The 18,504-nt window shown below is 36.8% G+C and overlaps 2 protein-coding genes across 4 annotated transcripts; both read left to right on the top strand.

Moving 5' to 3' along the window:
* Positions 1–742: 742 nt before the first annotated feature.
* On the top strand, positions 743–7,854 carry LOC115447488 (odorant receptor Or1). The gene is made up of 10 exons (XM_030174574.1): positions 743–863; positions 1,336–1,508; positions 2,568–2,784; positions 3,358–3,468; positions 3,734–3,788; positions 3,893–4,036; positions 4,239–4,418; positions 5,073–5,180; positions 5,572–5,727; positions 7,391–7,854. The coding sequence occupies exons 2-10, from the start codon at positions 1,358–1,360 to the stop codon at positions 7,442–7,444; spliced, it is 1,176 nt and encodes a 391-aa protein (XP_030030434.1). The 5' UTR covers positions 743–863; positions 1,336–1,357; the 3' UTR covers positions 7,445–7,854.
* Positions 7,855–10,450: 2,596 nt separating this feature from the next.
* LOC115447498 (multiple inositol polyphosphate phosphatase 1) lies at positions 10,451–18,094 on the top strand. Of its 3 annotated transcripts, none has more exons than XM_030174591.1 (8): positions 10,451–10,520; positions 10,878–11,234; positions 14,211–14,359; positions 15,108–15,386; positions 16,112–16,210; positions 16,653–16,862; positions 17,236–17,486; positions 17,783–18,094. In XM_030174591.1, the coding sequence occupies exons 2-8, from the start codon at positions 11,093–11,095 to the stop codon at positions 18,033–18,035; spliced, it is 1,383 nt and encodes a 460-aa protein (XP_030030451.1). In that variant the 5' UTR covers positions 10,451–10,520; positions 10,878–11,092; the 3' UTR covers positions 18,036–18,094. The 3 variants fall into 3 exon arrangements, with proteins under 3 accessions (XP_030030451.1, XP_030030450.1, XP_030030453.1); XM_030174590.2 differs by having other exon boundaries at positions 10,464–10,603; XM_030174593.2 differs by lacking the exon at positions 10,878–11,234 and having other exon boundaries at positions 10,476–10,520.
* Positions 18,095–18,504: the final 410 nt, after the last annotated feature.

Raw genomic sequence — 18,504 nt, forward strand, 5'->3', positions numbered from 1 at the left:
TTTATAATTTTGTTTTGTTTTTTTTACTGATTTTAATTAACAACCAACATACACATCACGCATTTATCCCCCATGTATAGCCGCAACCAGGGCACCAACTTTCAGTAAAAATAGGCCAATTAGTATAACGTGGTATATTTCCAGAATATATATGTAATTATTCTTGTAACTAAATACTAGAAATACATCATACATATGTAAGATTTAATAAGAAAAAAAAAGTGCGAAAAGTCAGTTTACGATTTTACTCCTGATAGACTCATAGTAATTAATTGTGTGCCTCAGTGGCGCAGTTGTATTACAGCATGGCTCCTTCAGGTCTCTGGTTCGATCCCCGGACCAGACAAAGTGACATAAACTTTTTCTACTCAGTATCAGCCCCGAGTCAGAAATTAGTGCCCGATATGGCGATAAACTCGTTCACTAACACATCATGAGATAGAATACACACGTCGAAAAATGGGAAAGAATACACTGGTTGTGCCTCTGCCTACCCCTTAAGGAATAACATGCGTGTGTGTGTATTTAAAGTGACCATGAACTTCGTAAAATTATAGTACATTCTATCTAGCTGCGATAGTCTTCAAAGCTGCAATTACTAATTGTAATTTGCAGCGTTGGTGTGCAATTATTATCAGCTCACCATATGATCAATTACTGAAAATTACCCCTTTAGAATTTCGTTCTAGAATTCCGATATGAATGTTTAATTTACCTTGGCGTCAGTAGCTAATGCCGCCAGTCTTACATATACTGTCCCACTGCTGGAAACAGAATTAGCGATAACGCCTTGCACATCCATTTTCAGTTATAAGATATACATTTAAAATAGACATATAATCGGAATTATCTTTATTGTTCAGGTATTCTATATTACTATTACTTCTTTTTTAAACATGTCACATCTATTTTTTTGATAATTACCTAAGGCATTGAAATAAAGCAGATGTTCCCAAACATTTTTTCTCTCTCATTTTGCTGGTTCCGGTGGACCTGCTGCAGCTAAATTTCTACCATATTCCCCGGAATTTAGTTTTTACATGTTACAGTTCCTTAGTTTCTCAAAATATTATCTAATAAATGAAATAAAGACAGGTATAATAAAGAAATAGTAATTAAATCAATTCCTTAATTAGAAAGTTAAAAATATCTTATGCTGCCCCATATTGTCCCGTTGTCTCTTATATCCATCCCATGATTGTTTGTAAGAGATTTCCTTGTGCGATAAGACCGCCATTTATACTTTTTTTATACACCGCCGGTGTACAATATAGTGTAATATAATAATAAAAAAATTACAGTCAAAACGCTGCAATTATAACTTCTCATTTCTAGTTTTCATTCTATACCATTTGGTATGAAGATATTCATCGACAACGCCAACGGTACTCTGTGGTTGTCTTTGAACTTGCTGAGGTGGGTGGGGTTTCTGGTGCCAGACAATTTTGAAGGTCGAAAGAAGAAGTTGCTGCCGTTTTACTCATTTTTCTGGTTCATGTTCATTGTGGGTAAGACAAAATAATTTTTATATAAGTTACTAGCTTTTGCCCGCGGCTCCGCCCGCGTTATAAAGTTTTTCGGGCTAAAGTTTTCCGTTATAAAAATCACGCTATATGTTTTCCCGGGAGCCTATGTTCTTCCCAGGGTGAGGGTCTCAAACTGTCTCCATACCAAATTTCATCTAAATACGTTGGGTAGTTTTTGAATTTAACACGTTCAGGCAGACAGATGCAGCGGGGGAATTTGTTTTATAATATATTTTTGTAGAACTTTTTAAGAGGAACAATCCCGTCATACATCACTGTTGCATAACTTTAACCATTTACGTAGCGCACGCAACGGAAGCTCTCAAAACTAATAAATTTACCCCGTTTTTGCAACATGTTTCATTACTGCTCCGCTCCTAATGGTCATAGCGTGATGATATATAGCCTATAGCACTTCAGGAACAACTTTAGGAACAGGGCTATCCAACGAAAAATATTCTTTCTGTTCGAACCGATAGTTCCTGAGATTAGCCATTACTGCTCCGCTCCTATTGGTCAAAGCGCGATGATATATAGCCTATAACACTCGAGGAACAAAGGGCTTTCCAACACAAAAAGAATTTTTCAGTTCGAACCGGCAGTTCCTGAGATAAACCATTACTGCTCTGCTCCTATTGGTTATAGCGTGATGATATGTAGCCTATAGCACTCCACAAACAGAGGGCTATCCAACACAAAAATAATTTTTCATTTGAGCCGGTAGTTCCTGAGATTAGCGCGTTCAAACAAACAAACAAACTTTTCAGCTTTATATATTAGTATATAGATTATTAAGCTAACAAAAATAACTAAACAAATTCCACACTTTAAAACGCTTCTACATAATATTAAGTTTAAACCAAATATTCTTCCTTTATCCAAAATTAGGTATAGGTTTTGAAGTTTATTTTAGTAAAGAAAATCATTTTCCCAAAAACTCTATCCATTTTCTAATAAATTGATTTTAAAAAGATTTTTTAATTACTGTTTATTTTTCCCAAATATCTTGAGTAATTTCATAATACCTATACTGCGTTCAAGGTATTTATGTAATCGTCCAAACCGGAGACTTGATCCAAGTATGGGGGGACATCACCCTGATGACTGGCACCTCTTTCCTCCTGTTCACCAACATGGCGTTCATCACCAAGATCATCAACGTGATGGTACGGAGAGATGCTGTACTCGCAATCATCGATGAAGGTGATGAGGTTCTTAGATCAGAGAGGAGGATCGAAGGAAAGGCTATTGTTAAAAGGTATTATTCTCCACACTTCGCTTCGCTTTACATTGACATATAAAGTTTCTAATGAAGAAATCATGCTAGTAATTATACTAACATTTGCTGGTAGTAGGATATTTATATCCGCCACCACCGTACAAAGTGTTGAAACCGCTATAGCGGCTCACGTAAGTTTATTTTGTCCCGGGATCAGCTTGTGTATATCTGAATCAAAAAGGCCGGAGTAATTCTGTCACTGGCGAGGGATGATCATCTCTCAACAGTCGACACTCTATCCGGACTTACCATTGCCACCAGGTAGAGGTATAAAAAAAATAACAGTATTATTCTTGATCGGCATCTCTTGCTAAGGTACTGTCATTAAAAAAATTTTTTATTGGAACATTTGTTATTGCTCGCGGCTTCGAGTGAATAAGTTTTTCTGGGATCAAAACTAGCCTATAGCACTAAGGAGTAATGCAGCTTCCTATTAGTCAAAGAAAAATTGTCTTTATCGGTTGAGTAGTTCCTGAGATAAGGGCGTTCAAACAAAGAAACTCTTCAGCTTTATATAATTGTTAATCAGAATGTGTTATGTTCTTTTTTCAGCTCTAACCAAGAGACGTCGCGTCTTCTATATTTATACGGTTTGCTCACCGTGGTCACAGTTTTCGGATGGGCAGCCAGTGCTGAGAAAGGCAGCTTACCTTTGCGAGCCTGGTACGCGTACATCTTAGCTATAACTCTCGTGCGGGATCTTAAGTCTTTCTTCTTATTACTATTTTTACTAAGCATCTCAGAGTGTTAAGGACAGTGCAGAAGCTAGCAATATCTAATTCAAAGTTCTAGGAGGGTAAGCAGAAAAAATCTAAGTTCTGTATTTTATTTCTATTGTTAATAATTAGACGAGCAGATTACACGTCTCGTCATTCGTTTGTAAAATGATTAACTTTGTATTTATTTATTTTTGGGTATTATAATTCAGGTATCCATACGATACTTCAAAATCTCCGGCATACGAACTGACATATCTACACCAGGTAAATATATTTTAGTGTTATTATATTATTCATAGACGGTTTAAAAGAAATACTTATCAATTAATTAAATTAAAGTAATGTTTACATTAATATTTCTCGATTAGAGCGTCGCAGTGATCCTCTTGGCATTTCTCAACGTAAGTTTGGATGTGCTGGTAACGTCATTGGCAGCAGTGTGCCGCTGCAGGTTTCAACTCCTGGCATTATCCCTCAGGACTCTATGTCATGACATCCCGATTGATGAGAAGGTAGACATTTCTGTAGTTTAAATATACTTGCAAACATACCATAATACCAAAAGAAAGATGAATGTATGCACATTAAAAGATCACTTCATATTGATTTTTGCAAGACAGTACTGCTCTCCTGGTCGATCCAACTCATTCATCTGTCTGTACAGTGCTTTAAAATAATACTTAAATATAACTTTAGACATACCTTTCCTTACAGCACCTGGTATCCCCCGAGCACAAGCAGATAGTACATGAGCGTCTTCGTCTCTGTATATTACAACATCAGAGCATTCTGGAGTCAGCAGCGAAGATCAAAACTTGCTTCTCTGGACACATACTGGCGCAGTTTACTGTGTCTATTGTCATTATTTGCGTTACTGCGTATACTCTTGCATTGGTAAGAAGATAGAGTTTTGGTTGAAGATATCTCCTCCAGTTGAATTTCCTTTTTTATTTCATGAGAACTTAAAATAATGATATCAGCCCTGTATTAGATACTGTCCCATTGCTGGGCACGGGCCTCTTCTACTACTAAGAGGGATTAGGCTTTAGACTACGAGGTCGGTCTAGTGCAGATTAGTGGACTTCACATACTCTCAAAATATTTATATTAAACTTCTCAGGCATGCAAGATTTCTCACGTTGTTTTTCTTAACTGTTTTTATGAGCGTTTATGAATACTTATTTATATTTTTATACATAAACTAAATGAAGATATATGTATGTACATAAGGCGCCCCAATGCTGACAAGCACCAGTTCAGCACAAAAATATTCTCGGTCAGCAACCGCTTGGCTGTGCCACATGCAAGCCGTTGAGTAGCCAGCATTTAGTAAGCCATGAGTCCATGGGCGGCGGATTTCGCTTACCATCAGGTGGACCACTGGCTCGTTTGCTTACAATGACTAAAAGTTGTAGCAATTAGCATAAATATTCAAATTATAGTTTTGCTATCTGTTGAAGGCTGTTAATGTCAAATAGAAAAAGAGAAGCAACATCAGACACGTGACGTCACCATATAGAGTTAATTTATAAATGTTGGTTTGTTTAGGAAACCCATGACAACCCGATACGTTTGATCGCAATGTTTTCTTATCTGTTAGGAATGATGATGCAAGTATTCCTGTACTGTTATCAAGGGGACTATCTATCTGAAGAGGTGAGATTACGTTTATGGTACTTATAAATTTGATTTTAATTTAGCGCCTTCATAAAGTTATTTATTACTTATATAGTGTATACGTATAATACGACCAAATTCAACAGTCATATTGTCAATTATTTTTTATTTTTATTTATTACACTTTATTGTACACCAGGGATAAAAATAATATAACTGAAAAGAGAAAAAAGTACAAATGGCGGTCTTATCGCACAAGGCAATCTCTTACAGACAACCATGGGATGGATATAAGAGAAAACGGAATAATAATAAAATTATGTCCCCAAATTAATGTTTAACTAATTATTACCTACTGCCATAGTGTTTATATATGTTTTATATTGTCCCTTACATCTATCAAACTACTACCTCAGAATTTGAATTTCAGAGTTCAGATATAGCAGACGCCGCATATGAATGTCCATGGTATGCGTGCCCAATTCCACTGCGAAGGAGTCTGCTAGTCATCATGGCGAGGTCTCGTCGTGTGGCCATCCTCACGGCAGGCGGTTTCAGTACGCTGTCTCTGGCATGTTTTGTTTCTGTAAGCATTTGAGACCCATATCTTAATTTGAGCCAGTTTCCATTGTAGGGGTAAGTCTCGCGGTACTCAGCGGCCGCCTCTTGTGAGCGTTGGCGAATGAGATGAGTAAGCCTGACTCACTCGCTTCAGCCCTTTGGGACCAACACCTGTGAGATCCGCGTGAAAATAAACAATAGGCCCCTTGACAATGATCGAATATCACTCTGTCAGTTTTCAACAAGAGGTTACATGCGTTTTTACTAACAGTTTGTAAGGCAATGTGCCCTCAATAGATCTAATGTTAAGAGGAGTAGGGTTCAGGGTAGGGTAGAGTGACTACTCTCTAAGAGGGTAAGCATATCTCAGCAGACTTGCTGAGATATGCTTACCCTCGCCATTGTCTGACTCCTTGCAAGAACATCGAACGAAAACCCTAAACGATAGGTTCTCAAACTTATTTAGTTCACTACTTACTTTGAGAATTAATTTTCTAGCACCCTTTGAAATGACTTTGTTAATTTAAGTAATTCGAAAAACAATCATTTCATCGTCGCTCCACCTTTTCTACAACTTTTACCGCTCTCTTGAAAGCCTCTAGCGTCCATAAGGCAGCTTAAACATTCACTTAAAGAAAGACTGTCTTAAAGTATACCCAAATTTATCCATCATGATATGAGAACATTACAATTTTAAAATCTCTTTTCACTCCTTGATGAAACAAGTGGTTGCAGTTCGTTTTTCGGATTGCACTGTGACAAGAGTATCAGTAATCCAACGTAATCGTATCATAATATATGGTACCAATCGGTTTAATCTCCCTCATACAATACGACATAAAATCTCATGATTCACCCGTGGCGGACTCGTGATACTGGTATCTCCATGCTGGTCACCGAACCCTGGACCGACGAGTCACGTATGATTGCTATCCTGGCTTTGCAGTGTGTCTACACCAAGCAGCTTGGTCATCTGTTAGTATTGTGCAAAGCGTACTGAAGACTACATTATATTGTCTAATGATGTTTTGCCTTTCTGGACACAAGCAGCCACATGTAGTTAAAACTGGACATAGACTTCCATTAAGATATCCAGATTTGGAAACTTGATCTGAATGAGATGAAACAGCGTGTTTCTCACTACGATTACTTACGATTTAGTCAAGTGTGTATAATATCCCCTTAATAGGCTTTGTTCGTGACTCCACCCTGGCGAGAAGGCCTTTGCTAAAGTAAATTATAACTATGTTTTCCAGTACTACGTCTATTTGATTGCAAAACTTTATCCAAATCCATGCATCGGTTTCCTTGTTTATTCCAAACACTCAAACATTTCAACATACTTTAGCATTTATGTTAGTAGAAAAGTAGACTGAGTCGTTAGCGTATTTGTACTGCATGATCTGACGCCCTGGGTTTGAATCCAGTGTCAGGCAAAGTAATATTTGGATTTTTTCTGCTCAGTGTGTATCAGTCCGGAGTCTGGAATTTTGCCCGATATGGCGATAGGCTCACTCCCTATTATATCATGGGACGAAAAAGTTGATGCCCTGGTTGCGCCTCTGCATACCTCTTCGAAGATAAATGCGTGATGTGTGTGTTGTAGAAAAGAAGAATACTAAGATATAAGCTGCCCACTAGTCGAATATTGTCTTATTGAGATTATAAATCCATTATTTTTTTTTCAGATAATTAAAGCTTCTTACAGTTTCTTCACAGTCTTGCAGCAAGTAGAAGAATGAGTGATCACGAGTCAACGTGTTGCACAAATAGTACCCACCCACACAAGATATTTGGGTCATCATCATTCTAAATATATCTTATTTGATTTAGCACTGCAGTCAAAGATGTAGGTAGATGTTTCTTTGATGAATAATTTGAGGATTCACGCTTGCATTGTATTTAAAAATTACGAACAATATAAATCAGCATAGCACAAATAAATCTAAGGTCAGGGGGCCCTATTTCATCTATGGGGGCATATCCGCTTTTTTGGAATTACGGGCGTTCTAATCGAAGGATAGTTTTGATAGTTGTAGAGGTAAGTAGGCGATTTTTGACTCTCTTACTTATACGGTCATGAAAGCTGTTCTTTGAATAGAACGTCTGTTATTGCAAAAAGACGGATTCGCAAACATCGACGGAATAGGTCCCCCTGACCTTAGATTTTTTTATGTTAGTAATATATTTTATGTAGACTGATAAATAATAAACATTATATCACAACAATTGTGTTTGAGTATTTAGGCTATTTAATAACATGCAAAATAATTACTTATTTATTGCCATCCGCGCAAATCAAGTTTAACAGTAATTTGCAATATTACATAACACAAAGAATATTAAATATTTTTACATGACACTCCAAAATAAAATGTATTTATTTTTAGCTAAATTAAATTCGCGACATCATGTGACGCAATCGACGCCATATTTCCGGAGCGAGCCATTCGACAGTAATTATTCAATGTATTTTGTAATGATTTTTGGAATGAAATGAGTATAATAATTTAACATAAACATTTTTTAGATAAATTTTCAACACTTAATAATGGTTTTCAACAACTAGACAAATGTCTTTTCAAAACTACGAGCGATCTTGCGATCGTTCTTAGAAACTAAATTAATGAGCCAGTCGCAGGGCTATCTTTATTGCACGCATGATTCCATTTATGTTTTCTTCATAATTGTAACAATAAAGTTTATTGTCGCTGGCTACTCTAGGACTTACGTTATCGAACGAGCCCACATTTCGTGTGCGTGGGTCAATTTCAAACTATACAGGGTGGGGTAATTTTGATTTATTAACTTTTTGGGTAATCTTTGTGAATTATCGCTTGCTTTAACGGCGAAGAAAACATCATGAGGAAACCTGCATACCTGAGCAATTCTCTATAGGAATTTTGAGAGTGTGTGAAGTCTACAAATCTGCACTAGACCAGCGAGGTGGCCTAAGCCCTAATCCCTATCAGTAGTAGAGGAGGTCCGTGAACTGCAGTGGGACAGTATATAATACAGGGCTAATATTATTATTATTATTTTTGGATAGTTTATATATTTGTTGAGTTACTTCATCATCATCATCAGCCAGAATGTCCACTGCTGAACATGGGCCTCCCCCAAAGATTTCCTTATCGACCTATTGAAAGCGGACCGCATCCAGCGACTTCCTGCTACTTTTATTAGGTCATCTGTTCACCTCGAGGACGTCCGACACTGAGCTTGCTAGTTGAGTTACTTGGAAAGTCTTTATTTTTTGCTTTTGCGCGTATCTGGTCGGCTCAATATAATTTAATTATCGGTTTAGTATCGTTGTGCACAGGCTGTAAAGTTGAAAGTCCTACATTCTACCCTCAGTTCAGGCATTTTGTGTATTTTTTTATTACACTATAACCGCGGGAACTGGCGTCAGGCTGTCGGTCTTAAAAATTAAACCAAATCTATGTAGCAAACGGAGAAAATATGTGGGGTCAGCCTCACTCTGGACGGGGTAAGCTATATGAATTTAAACCAAAACCAAATCCATTCAGCAACATGAGAAAATATGTGGGGCCAACCCCACTCTGGAGGGGGTAAGCTACATGAATATCTGCACATCATCCGTTAGTAAGGTCATGAATTAGAGGCGTGGTGCGTTATCAGTATCGCATCACACAGCCGACTACCGGCGATATACTGATTAGATTGTCATGATATTGTAAAGATGCTATCACTCTGTTATTTTTTTTTAAATTACATTGTTTATCTAAATAAAATAATTTAAGCGATTGTCGACGAGTCAATTTTTTTTTGTTATATGAGCGCAGTAACGTGACCCTACTTAATGATGATAAGTGGAGTGGGGTCCAATAGAATGTCGACTGACGAGAGACGTTTACCTTGCGACAGTTGTCACAATTATGCCAGCCTATTGGCACCGGATATACTCAAGCAGATCCTGTCACACACACAAACGTAAACCATAGTCATGAAAGTCGCATTATAAGCAGTATATTTGTATTTAATTTCTTTAAAATATAAATGTTTATACTTACTGGTTAAATTGGCTTGACCTGACTTGCTCACTGGTTGACTTTATTTTAAATTTCAATAATATAACTACTAATCGTAGTACCTTCGTATTATGTCGACAGACTTGACGATAGATCTTTGGATTGTTAAAAATCGGTAAAAATTGAGATCCGATTGTAAAGGGAAGCTCCGCATCGTATGTTTACGTACTAAGAAACCATATTGTCATAATGTTATGGTTTTGTTAAGGTTACATTAAATTAAAGTATGGTTAATAAATACATTATACATGGTTTTAACTGGTATTTGTGTAAAGTAAATCATCTATAAATTCATCATTTTCTGTTTATTGCATTATAGTATTTATTAAACGAGGCTATGCAATATGTAATTTCTTTTTCTACTCGATCTCTTGTAAACTAGCTATTTTGCAGATAATTGTTTTTACTTTGTACCTAAAATATAAAATAAAAATCATCAAAATCGGTTACCCAATTTGTAAGATAGTTCATTTCACGCATCTTACTCTTATTATCACTATAAATACGGTATCCCGTTATTAAATATTATAATATAAAGAATCGAGATAAAATCCGTAAAATATTTTTATTTTAATGTTTAACATACGCGTAAATATAAAATCATCATTGCGTTATGACAAGATGTGAGCTAATCATTTAAAGTGAGTAACAAAGTTGCCAATTGTAACTGTTTTTACTGAGTTTGCAGTAAATACAGTCAAGTACAGCCCGCGTCTCACTCCGCGCCGCGCCTCACAAGCGATCGGTTGTCACGAACCCGCTTGAAGTTAGTATATTACCAAATCACTTGTTGAGAGGTTCATTTGTCAGTTCCATTCTTGTTATGTTTATTAATTCTGTCAAATAGACGTAAGTTCAAGGACTATGTGCTAGATAATGTAGTCATAATAATTGCACATTACGATATTTATTTCTCGATGTGATGTCACAGTGCAAGGTCACTTATTGTATTGTTTCCGCTTTGGCTGCTTATAAGCAAATGTGTTTATTTTATAATACAGCCTGAGTACGTTGGTCACCAGATTTAACCTTCGTAATAGCCTTAAAAGAAAGCAACAGAAGTATTTGAGCTTTTAGGAGTTTCACTCACCACACAAAATGTACTAGCATGCTCTCATTCCAGATTTTGGAATTAGAAGTACTAACTCTGTCAAGAAGGCCATTCATTCTACTATGACTACATAGCTTAACTTCAAAAGTCATCAAGCGGCATACACGTCTCGTCTATCCGTTGTGTTAAATAACAATCTTATTAATGTTATATAAACATGTGAACGCGGCTTTACCGTTTCAAATTTCCATATAACGGTGATTTGATGTGTCGCTAACGTCTCAGTCATGTTGCTGCTTTTGTTCTGTGCTGTTCTGTTCTCGGTCGAGGGCTGTTACTGGAGTGCCCAGTGCCCCTATGGCCTGTACTCTTCGAAGACTCCTTATGAAACCGTCAGAGGAGATATTAGAGACTACGCTGTGCCGCAAAGTAAGTGATTAGAAATATTTTAGATTATAATGTCATGTAAGTGTTGTTCCAGAATTAACTGTTGTACCTTCAGGCCGGTATAATTCTTGTGACTGTCGAGTGTTGCAACATATTTGGTCTTCAAACCCAATGCACGTCCATGCAGAGTGGGCATTTGCACTAGGCATAGAGTTAAGTGTGTATACCTCATGGTTGCCGATTCACATTGAGGCCTATGAGGGCTTGCGAATATTCTCTGGCTTTCTCCCCTGGTCCCATCATAAGAGGATTCCTTCTCTTTTCCGTCCACACGCCCGTCCAGTCGCGACACTCCCGTCCCCAGAAATCCCCTCCCAACTTTCCTCCAGGTCTCTGCCGTCGGTAAGCCGAGGGATTCCAGTATCCCATTTGTCGGTTTCCCCAGCTGTTGATTGCGGGTCCGATAAAAAAAAAACATATTCGACCTTATGTTTGGCCTACATTGTATTTAAATCGTTTAATGTAACTTTCCATTTGTACTACTAAAGTTGTAAAAAAATTATGAATTAGATTATTATTTAAAAAAAAATCATAAATCTTATAGAGTAGGCAAAATATTTTTTATGCCTGTAGCAAATAACTATTTTGATAGTTCATTGTTTAGTTATGATAGGTATAGTGGGCCAAAAAAGTAACAGACCAAATTTAAAATTTCAAAATTCTTCTACAAATTTACTTCAACCGTAATATTCATTTTTCTTCATCTAATACAAAGTTTACCCTCCGAAGTTTATTTACGTGGCGATGAATGTCCATAGAGACATAAAAAATGACAAAGAGAGATAAAAGTAGAAAAGTTTAAAGCCGATTTGAAATTTTGAATTTTTTCGGCAACTAAAAACTTTTTTGCTATCTCTTGCGCAGCGCGATTGACCAATCAATTAGTTACTTATAAGGTCACTGGTGCAATTCTTAGATTATTTATGGATCACGGAAACCAGTTGCATCGAGTTTAGATGTTAAAACAAAAAAATATGTTTGGCCTGTTATATGTATGTCATTAACTAAGAATTTTATATGTCATTGATTAATGCAGTATCAGTTATTTAATAAGACAAATAATAAAATGAGGATTTGTTTGATAAGTGATTGCTTACTTATTTCCAGGCATCGCCCGCCCGCGTGAACATTTTTCCCAAAAGTCCCTAAAACACACTGTAACTATAGCACCATTTGTACGACGTTAATCGTCTGTATTCAAATCCAGCCATTTCCCACTGGAGTAAATTAACCGGATAAAAAGTAGGCTATGTGTTTATCCATGATATGGTCTTACTGTGTGCATAATTTCAGTCAAATCCGCTCAGAAGTTTGTGTGTTTATTTGGTACAAACATCCAAACATATTCACAAACTTTCGCATAGTGGTAAGGAGTAAGATTGAAATTTATAACCTTTGTTTTGTAACCACACGGTTACAAAACAAAGCTTATATCTGAGGTGGGTTAGATCTGAATGTAGTTCGAGTTGTCGATTTCCGGTGATGTTTCTTTTATTTATTACTTTGAATGACGAGACGAGCTTGCCGTTCGCCTGATGGTAAGTGATATGACCACCAAAAAATAGTAGAAACACCATCCAACACCTTGAATTGTAAAGTATTGTTGGGTATTTCATTGCGCTCGAAATCCTGAGACATGAGATGATAATAATTCTTTTTATGTCCAGTAGTTACACTGACTACAATGTTCTTCATCCAGAACACAACAGTGACTACACACTGCTGCTTGGAAGCAGAAATAGACACTGCCATGGTATCTACCCAGGTGGACTCTCACCTGAGAGACCTACCACCAATTAAGTCATTGACTATACGAAATACATCTACAAATATACCACTTTAAATCATTATTTTGCGAGATTCCAATTCCACTAATAGAGCCCACTCTATAAAGTATCAACGTACAAGGGCGCTAGATTTTTATCAGTCGTATTGCAAAAAGATTTTTGTCTTAATTTTTACGTCACGTATCTCGCCTGTCATCGACCTAATCTGGGTGAACGACTTACATCAATATCAACAGTAAATGCATACATAAGCATCTATAACATAGGTACTTATATATCTGCGACTAGTTAAATACCATAATTGACACCCTCTTCAACATATCAGTGAAAGACAACAATAATCTAATCATTCAAACTATCTGAATCAACTGATTAACTATCAAGTGCATTCACGCTCATAAATATCACACAAGGAAGGCAGAGATATAACACCTCTACGCTGAATTTATTTAGTTTTTATCGATAGCTTGGTTAAGTGGCTTTATTGGAACTGATATCAAGAGACTACCGGCAAGAGATAATAAGATATGAGATGAACCTATTGTGGAGTCTTCGCTAGATCTGAGTACACATTTGTGTGTTCCTAAAATTGCCATTAATTTTGATTAGTCCACCTAGAGACCTAATCCTGCTGCCTCCTGTTAGATAATCTTCATTACCGTTAGTCACAAGAAGTTCCCTATTGAATATAGGTCTTCGTTATAGTTTTAGTGATCCGCGACCTTTTAGATATATAATCTTAATTGATAGAGCAGTGCTGTAATATTTGCTTCAACATTATTTTCTTAGTAATGCAGTATTTCTAGGCAACAATTTGCCAGTGTTTTGACGATAATTCAAACGATGTTTAGATTAGCTAATAAACTTGCAGAAGTCGACGTTCGCAAGCGATTTCTAAAAAAAATAAAAATGTTTATTACGTTAACATGTATAATTTACATTTCGCTTAAAGGTATGGCGTCTCCTTTTAATCTAAATATTAATGCTTGTATTAAGAGACTTCGATTTTAACTATGTAAACTATGGTTAGCTGATTTCTGTAAATTTTGAAGCTTGGAGGACTTGTAGCTAATTACTTGTATATAGAACTATTGAAATATTGCTGCTAGTGGAGCTTGGTAGTTTAAACTTAGCAATAGATTGAAATGTGACTCTGATGAATTTTTTGTAGATTGCCAAGCTGTCAGCATATGGACCATAAATCGCCATGGCAACCGTAATCCTGGAAATAGCGTCACAACTGCCATGAAGGCCATGGTTAACCTGAAGAACGAGATCATTGCTAGCTATGATGCTGGAAGAGGCCAAATGTGCGCTCAGGTGGGTAAGAATGGATAGTCAAGAATGATTATTTCCGGATAATAGTAATAACAATATCAGACCTGTATTATGTACTGTCCCACTGCTGAGCTCGGACCTCCTCTACTACTAAGAGGGATTAGGCCGTAGTCCACCACGCTGGCCTACTGCGGATTGGCAGACTTTACACACCCTCGAAATTCAAATAGAGAACTTCTCAGGTATGCAGGTATCCTCACGATGTTTTCCTTCACCGTTAAAGCAAGCGATAATTGACAAAGAATACACACATAACTTTTTTTAGAAAAGTCATAATTGTGTGCTCTTGGGATTTGAACCTGCGGACATTCGTCTCGGCAGTCCACAACCAACTAGGCTATCGCCGCTCATTTAATTAATATTTTCGGATAAATGTGTAAAATTCTAGCTGCTGATAAATAAGTTATCTCCCTCCTTTACCTGTCAGATATACAGTGAAAGTAGACAGTAGTTAGAAGTTAATATCTGTCTATAAGCAGTTAAGTCGATTTGTATTAGTAATGATTCAATTCTAGCTGGATTATTTCTCACACAAATCATTTTAATCCCAGCACTACATTTGTCATATTTATCAAAATATTGTCACCTTTGGGACCAAGCAATACCTATCGACTTTTTCTGACGAAGAGTGAAAATCACACGTACAAATTGATGCTGGCCATAATATGGTTTGACAAAAGCGCCGAACATAGTGCAATATAACGATAATCCAAACAAGCAAATATTTTAGGACATAGACGAACTCAGAAGGTGGAATTGGAACGATACCATGGACGTATCCCAGTCTTTCTTAACTGGTACTGGATATGAAGAGTTGTATGACATAGCTAAGAGAATCAGGCAGAAATACCCTCATCTTCTAGAAGGTTCTGACCAGGACTACTACTTCAGACCTACGAATGAGCAAAGGACGATTACCAGCGCCATGGCTTTTGTCCATGGGCTGACAGATGGCACAAATCTGACATTACAGGCGGACAAAGAGCGGAAAAAAGACGAGGTTATTAGAGTGAGTGTATTTTTGAGTTTTTACTTTCTTTTGGGAGTTTTTGTATTAATTCATAAAATAAAATAGAACGTACGATAAATAAATATCAGATAAACTTAACTAAAAGTATATATTATGTAAAAGGTTGAATGTGTTCAGTGATGTTACAAATTATTAGTCATCATAGATGTGACGAAGTCCATTTTTATCTTAACACTTATCTTAAACACTTCAGTTTGACTCGTGTCTTCGTTTTTTTATTATTATCGATATTATCACTACATAGTATAAAACAAAGTCGCTTTCTTTGTCCCTATGTGTGCTTAAATCTGTAAAACTACGCAACGGATTTTGATGCGGTTTTTTGCGGAATGCGGAAGGTTTATATGTATAATAATAACATCCATTAAATAGTCAGCATTGCACCCGGGGCGGTTCGCTAGTCATTTATATCAAACGCTTATATTGAGATAGTACTGTGAATTGGATATTTGATAATATTTCTGGCTTCGATTCCCAGACTGGGAACTAAAATATTTGTAAGATTTTGTATACAAAAAAAAATATTTAACACAGTATAGGAATTCGGGTGCGATATGGCGATAGAGTCACGCGTTAATCTTTATCCTATCATATGACATAAGCTTGGCGGAAATTGGGGTGTAATTTCTTCCCTGCCTACCCCCTTGGGGACAAAGTGTGTAAGTCAATACTTGTGTGTTACTAACTGAACTAAATTTTTACAGCCATATGAAAACTGCGATCGATACCAAGAAGACGTGAAAAACGGCCAAGCATTAGAGGATGAGATCGCTGCTTATCACAGAACCGCTGAGTATGTTGCTGTAAGTATCAATTAAAAAAACCAGCGTATAACAGACTCATGTTGTCAGAATTCCATTATAATGTTTTGGCCTTTGTTGTTACTTTTAATATCCGTTGTCATAATCTAACATATACTTTGAAAATATTAGTATTTTACCTAATATAGTTCAAAACATAGTGCTCTTTAATTGTCCAGGAAACTAATAATTTTGGTTTAGTGCATACGTTGATTTTGTCCCTTAAGAATACCAACGTTAAGATTCACGGTTAATAATAAAAGTTGTGCATTCCTGAGAATCTTCGATACAAAATCATTTTGATAGATGAACCTTGGTCTATCTCATCGTAATCCTAGAGGTAGCCTTTCCCTAGCAGAGAGAGGCAAATAATGGAGACCAGAGAGAAGTAATAATAATAAATAATAATAATAATAATAGGGTTAATTATAATTCTAATTATTAGGTCCAAAACGCAGTCCAGCAACGCCTAGGCATCACAACCCAACTCTCGACAGAAGACGTCTATTCACTCTACGAGTTGTGCAGATTCTACCGCTCATGGACAGAGAACCTTCGGTCTCCATGGTGCGCCGCCTTCACCGAACAGGACCTAGTGGTATTGGAGTATAGAGATGACGTCAGGCATTATCATAGGAATGGATATGGGTCCTGGGTAGGTTTATTATAATTTGGATTTGTTGAAATTTGATTATGTGCGAGAATCAAGGCTAATAGATCTGGTTGTAGCATAGTTTATTTGGAGATTCTGGGCATGGTCCCAAGGTTGGTCTTAGGTAATTAAGATCAAAGTGACATAAATCTGAACTACCTTAAATTGGAATTTGACCTTTGTTCTGTACTAAATAGAGGCAAAATCTCGATGCCTCAGACACACCTCTTGCTTAACTCCTATTGCTTTCCTTTAAACATGGCAGTACATAATTATTTTGGAAAAACATACAACTATGGTCATTGGAGGTCACTTCATTCAATCGGTCTTCTCATTTACCGGGTGATATAATAAAAAATTACATTTCAAATTTCAGGTCAACGTAAATCTTGGAGCGGCACCTCTAAGAGACTTATACAAGACCTTTGAAGCTGTAGTGGAGAATCAGAGTAGTAGAAAAGTGGTCTCCTATTTCACGCACGACACGATGCTCGAGATGGTGTTCTGTGCCATGGGTATATTCAAGGATGCTACGCCGCTGCGGGGTGCGACTAGGGATGTTAATAGATTGTGGAGGACTAGTTATATTGGCGCTTTCTCAGTGAACATCATTGCTGTTCTCAATAGGTAAATTACCATCTTTGACTTTGCTGGATGAACAATATTTTGTAATTGTAATAATGGCAATCCAGCGAAAATGGCTTGTTTTGATACAATGCAGTTTGAAGATGCTAAGTGTATCTATGAAGTGTGATTTGTTTAGTAAAATTATTTTAAAATAAACATTAAAAAGTGTATTTTAGATTTTTACATACACATATAGTACAAAGCTTTACACCTTTTTTATTAGGGTATTCAAGGTGTAACAAAATTCTTTTCGAGCGATATTAAGCCCCGATTTTGATATTTTAATATATTTTCAGATGTGGAGCTACCGGACCCCAGAGCTACAGGGTCCAGATCTTCATCAACGAGAAGCCAACAGAGCTCTGTCCCCTCGAAGGTTGCTCCTGGCAGGAGTTCATGAACAAGTTCCAGCCCTTCCTCACTTCCACATTGGACTTCTGCAGTAGAGACTACAGGGTTCCTGTTGCTGATAGTGCAGGCGATTTCAAAGGATACCTGCATTGGCTAGTCATTTTGCAAATAATTTTAATTCAAATTTGGAGGTTATGATAAGTGTTACGACTTTAGGATTAAGTTAATTTATTGAATATAGTTTTATTTTTAATGTTTGTTATTCTTTTTATTTTTCCTTCACGTTAAAGTTACCGCACTTGACTAGATGTTAAAAGTAATTGGTTCAAATATTACAATGAGTTTAAGTAACCCCATATGGATTAAAGAAGCGGCGAAAGCCTAGTTGAGTGAGAACTGGACCGCCGAGTCGAATGTCCGCAGGTTCGAATCCCAAGGGCACACATCTCTGACTTTTTTAAAATAATTATGTATGTATTCTTTGTGAATTAATTGCTTTAATGGTGAAGAAAAACATCGTGAGGAAACCTGCATACCTGAGAAGTTTTCTATATAAATTTTGAGGGTGTGTGAAGTCTACCAATCCGCACTAGGCCAGTGTGGTGGACTAAGGCCTAATCCTTCTCATTAGTAGAGGAGGCCCCTGCCCAGTAGTGGGACAGTATAT

Source organism: Manduca sexta, chromosome 14, assembly GCF_014839805.1.
Source record: "Manduca sexta isolate Smith_Timp_Sample1 chromosome 14, JHU_Msex_v1.0, whole genome shotgun sequence".
Lineage (NCBI taxonomy): Eukaryota > Metazoa > Arthropoda > Insecta > Lepidoptera > Sphingidae > Manduca > Manduca sexta.

What these genes read in the sequence shown, in the direction of transcription:
- LOC115447488 (XM_030174574.1), top strand. Translation starts at nt 1,358, where the DNA reads ATGAAGATATTCATCGACAACGCCAACGGTACTCTGTGGTTGTCTTTG. An exon ending in GGGACTATCTATCTGAAGAG is followed by an intron (nt 5,181 to 5,571) that starts GTGAGATTACGT and finishes TTTGAATTTCAG; the next exon opens with AGTTCAGATATAGCAGACGC. An exon ending in CTCTGGCATGTTTTGTTTCT is followed by an intron (nt 5,728 to 7,390) that starts GTAAGCATTTGA and finishes TTTTTTTTTCAG; the next exon opens with ATAATTAAAGCTTCTTACAG.
- LOC115447498 (XM_030174591.1), top strand. Translation starts at nt 11,093, where the DNA reads ATGTTGCTGCTTTTGTTCTGTGCTGTTCTGTTCTCGGTCGAGGGCTGT. An exon ending in AGACTACGCTGTGCCGCAAA is followed by an intron (nt 11,235 to 14,210) that starts GTAAGTGATTAG and finishes AATTTTTTGTAG; the next exon opens with ATTGCCAAGCTGTCAGCATA. An exon ending in AAAAAGACGAGGTTATTAGA is followed by an intron (nt 15,387 to 16,111) that starts GTGAGTGTATTT and finishes AAATTTTTACAG; the next exon opens with CCATATGAAAACTGCGATCG.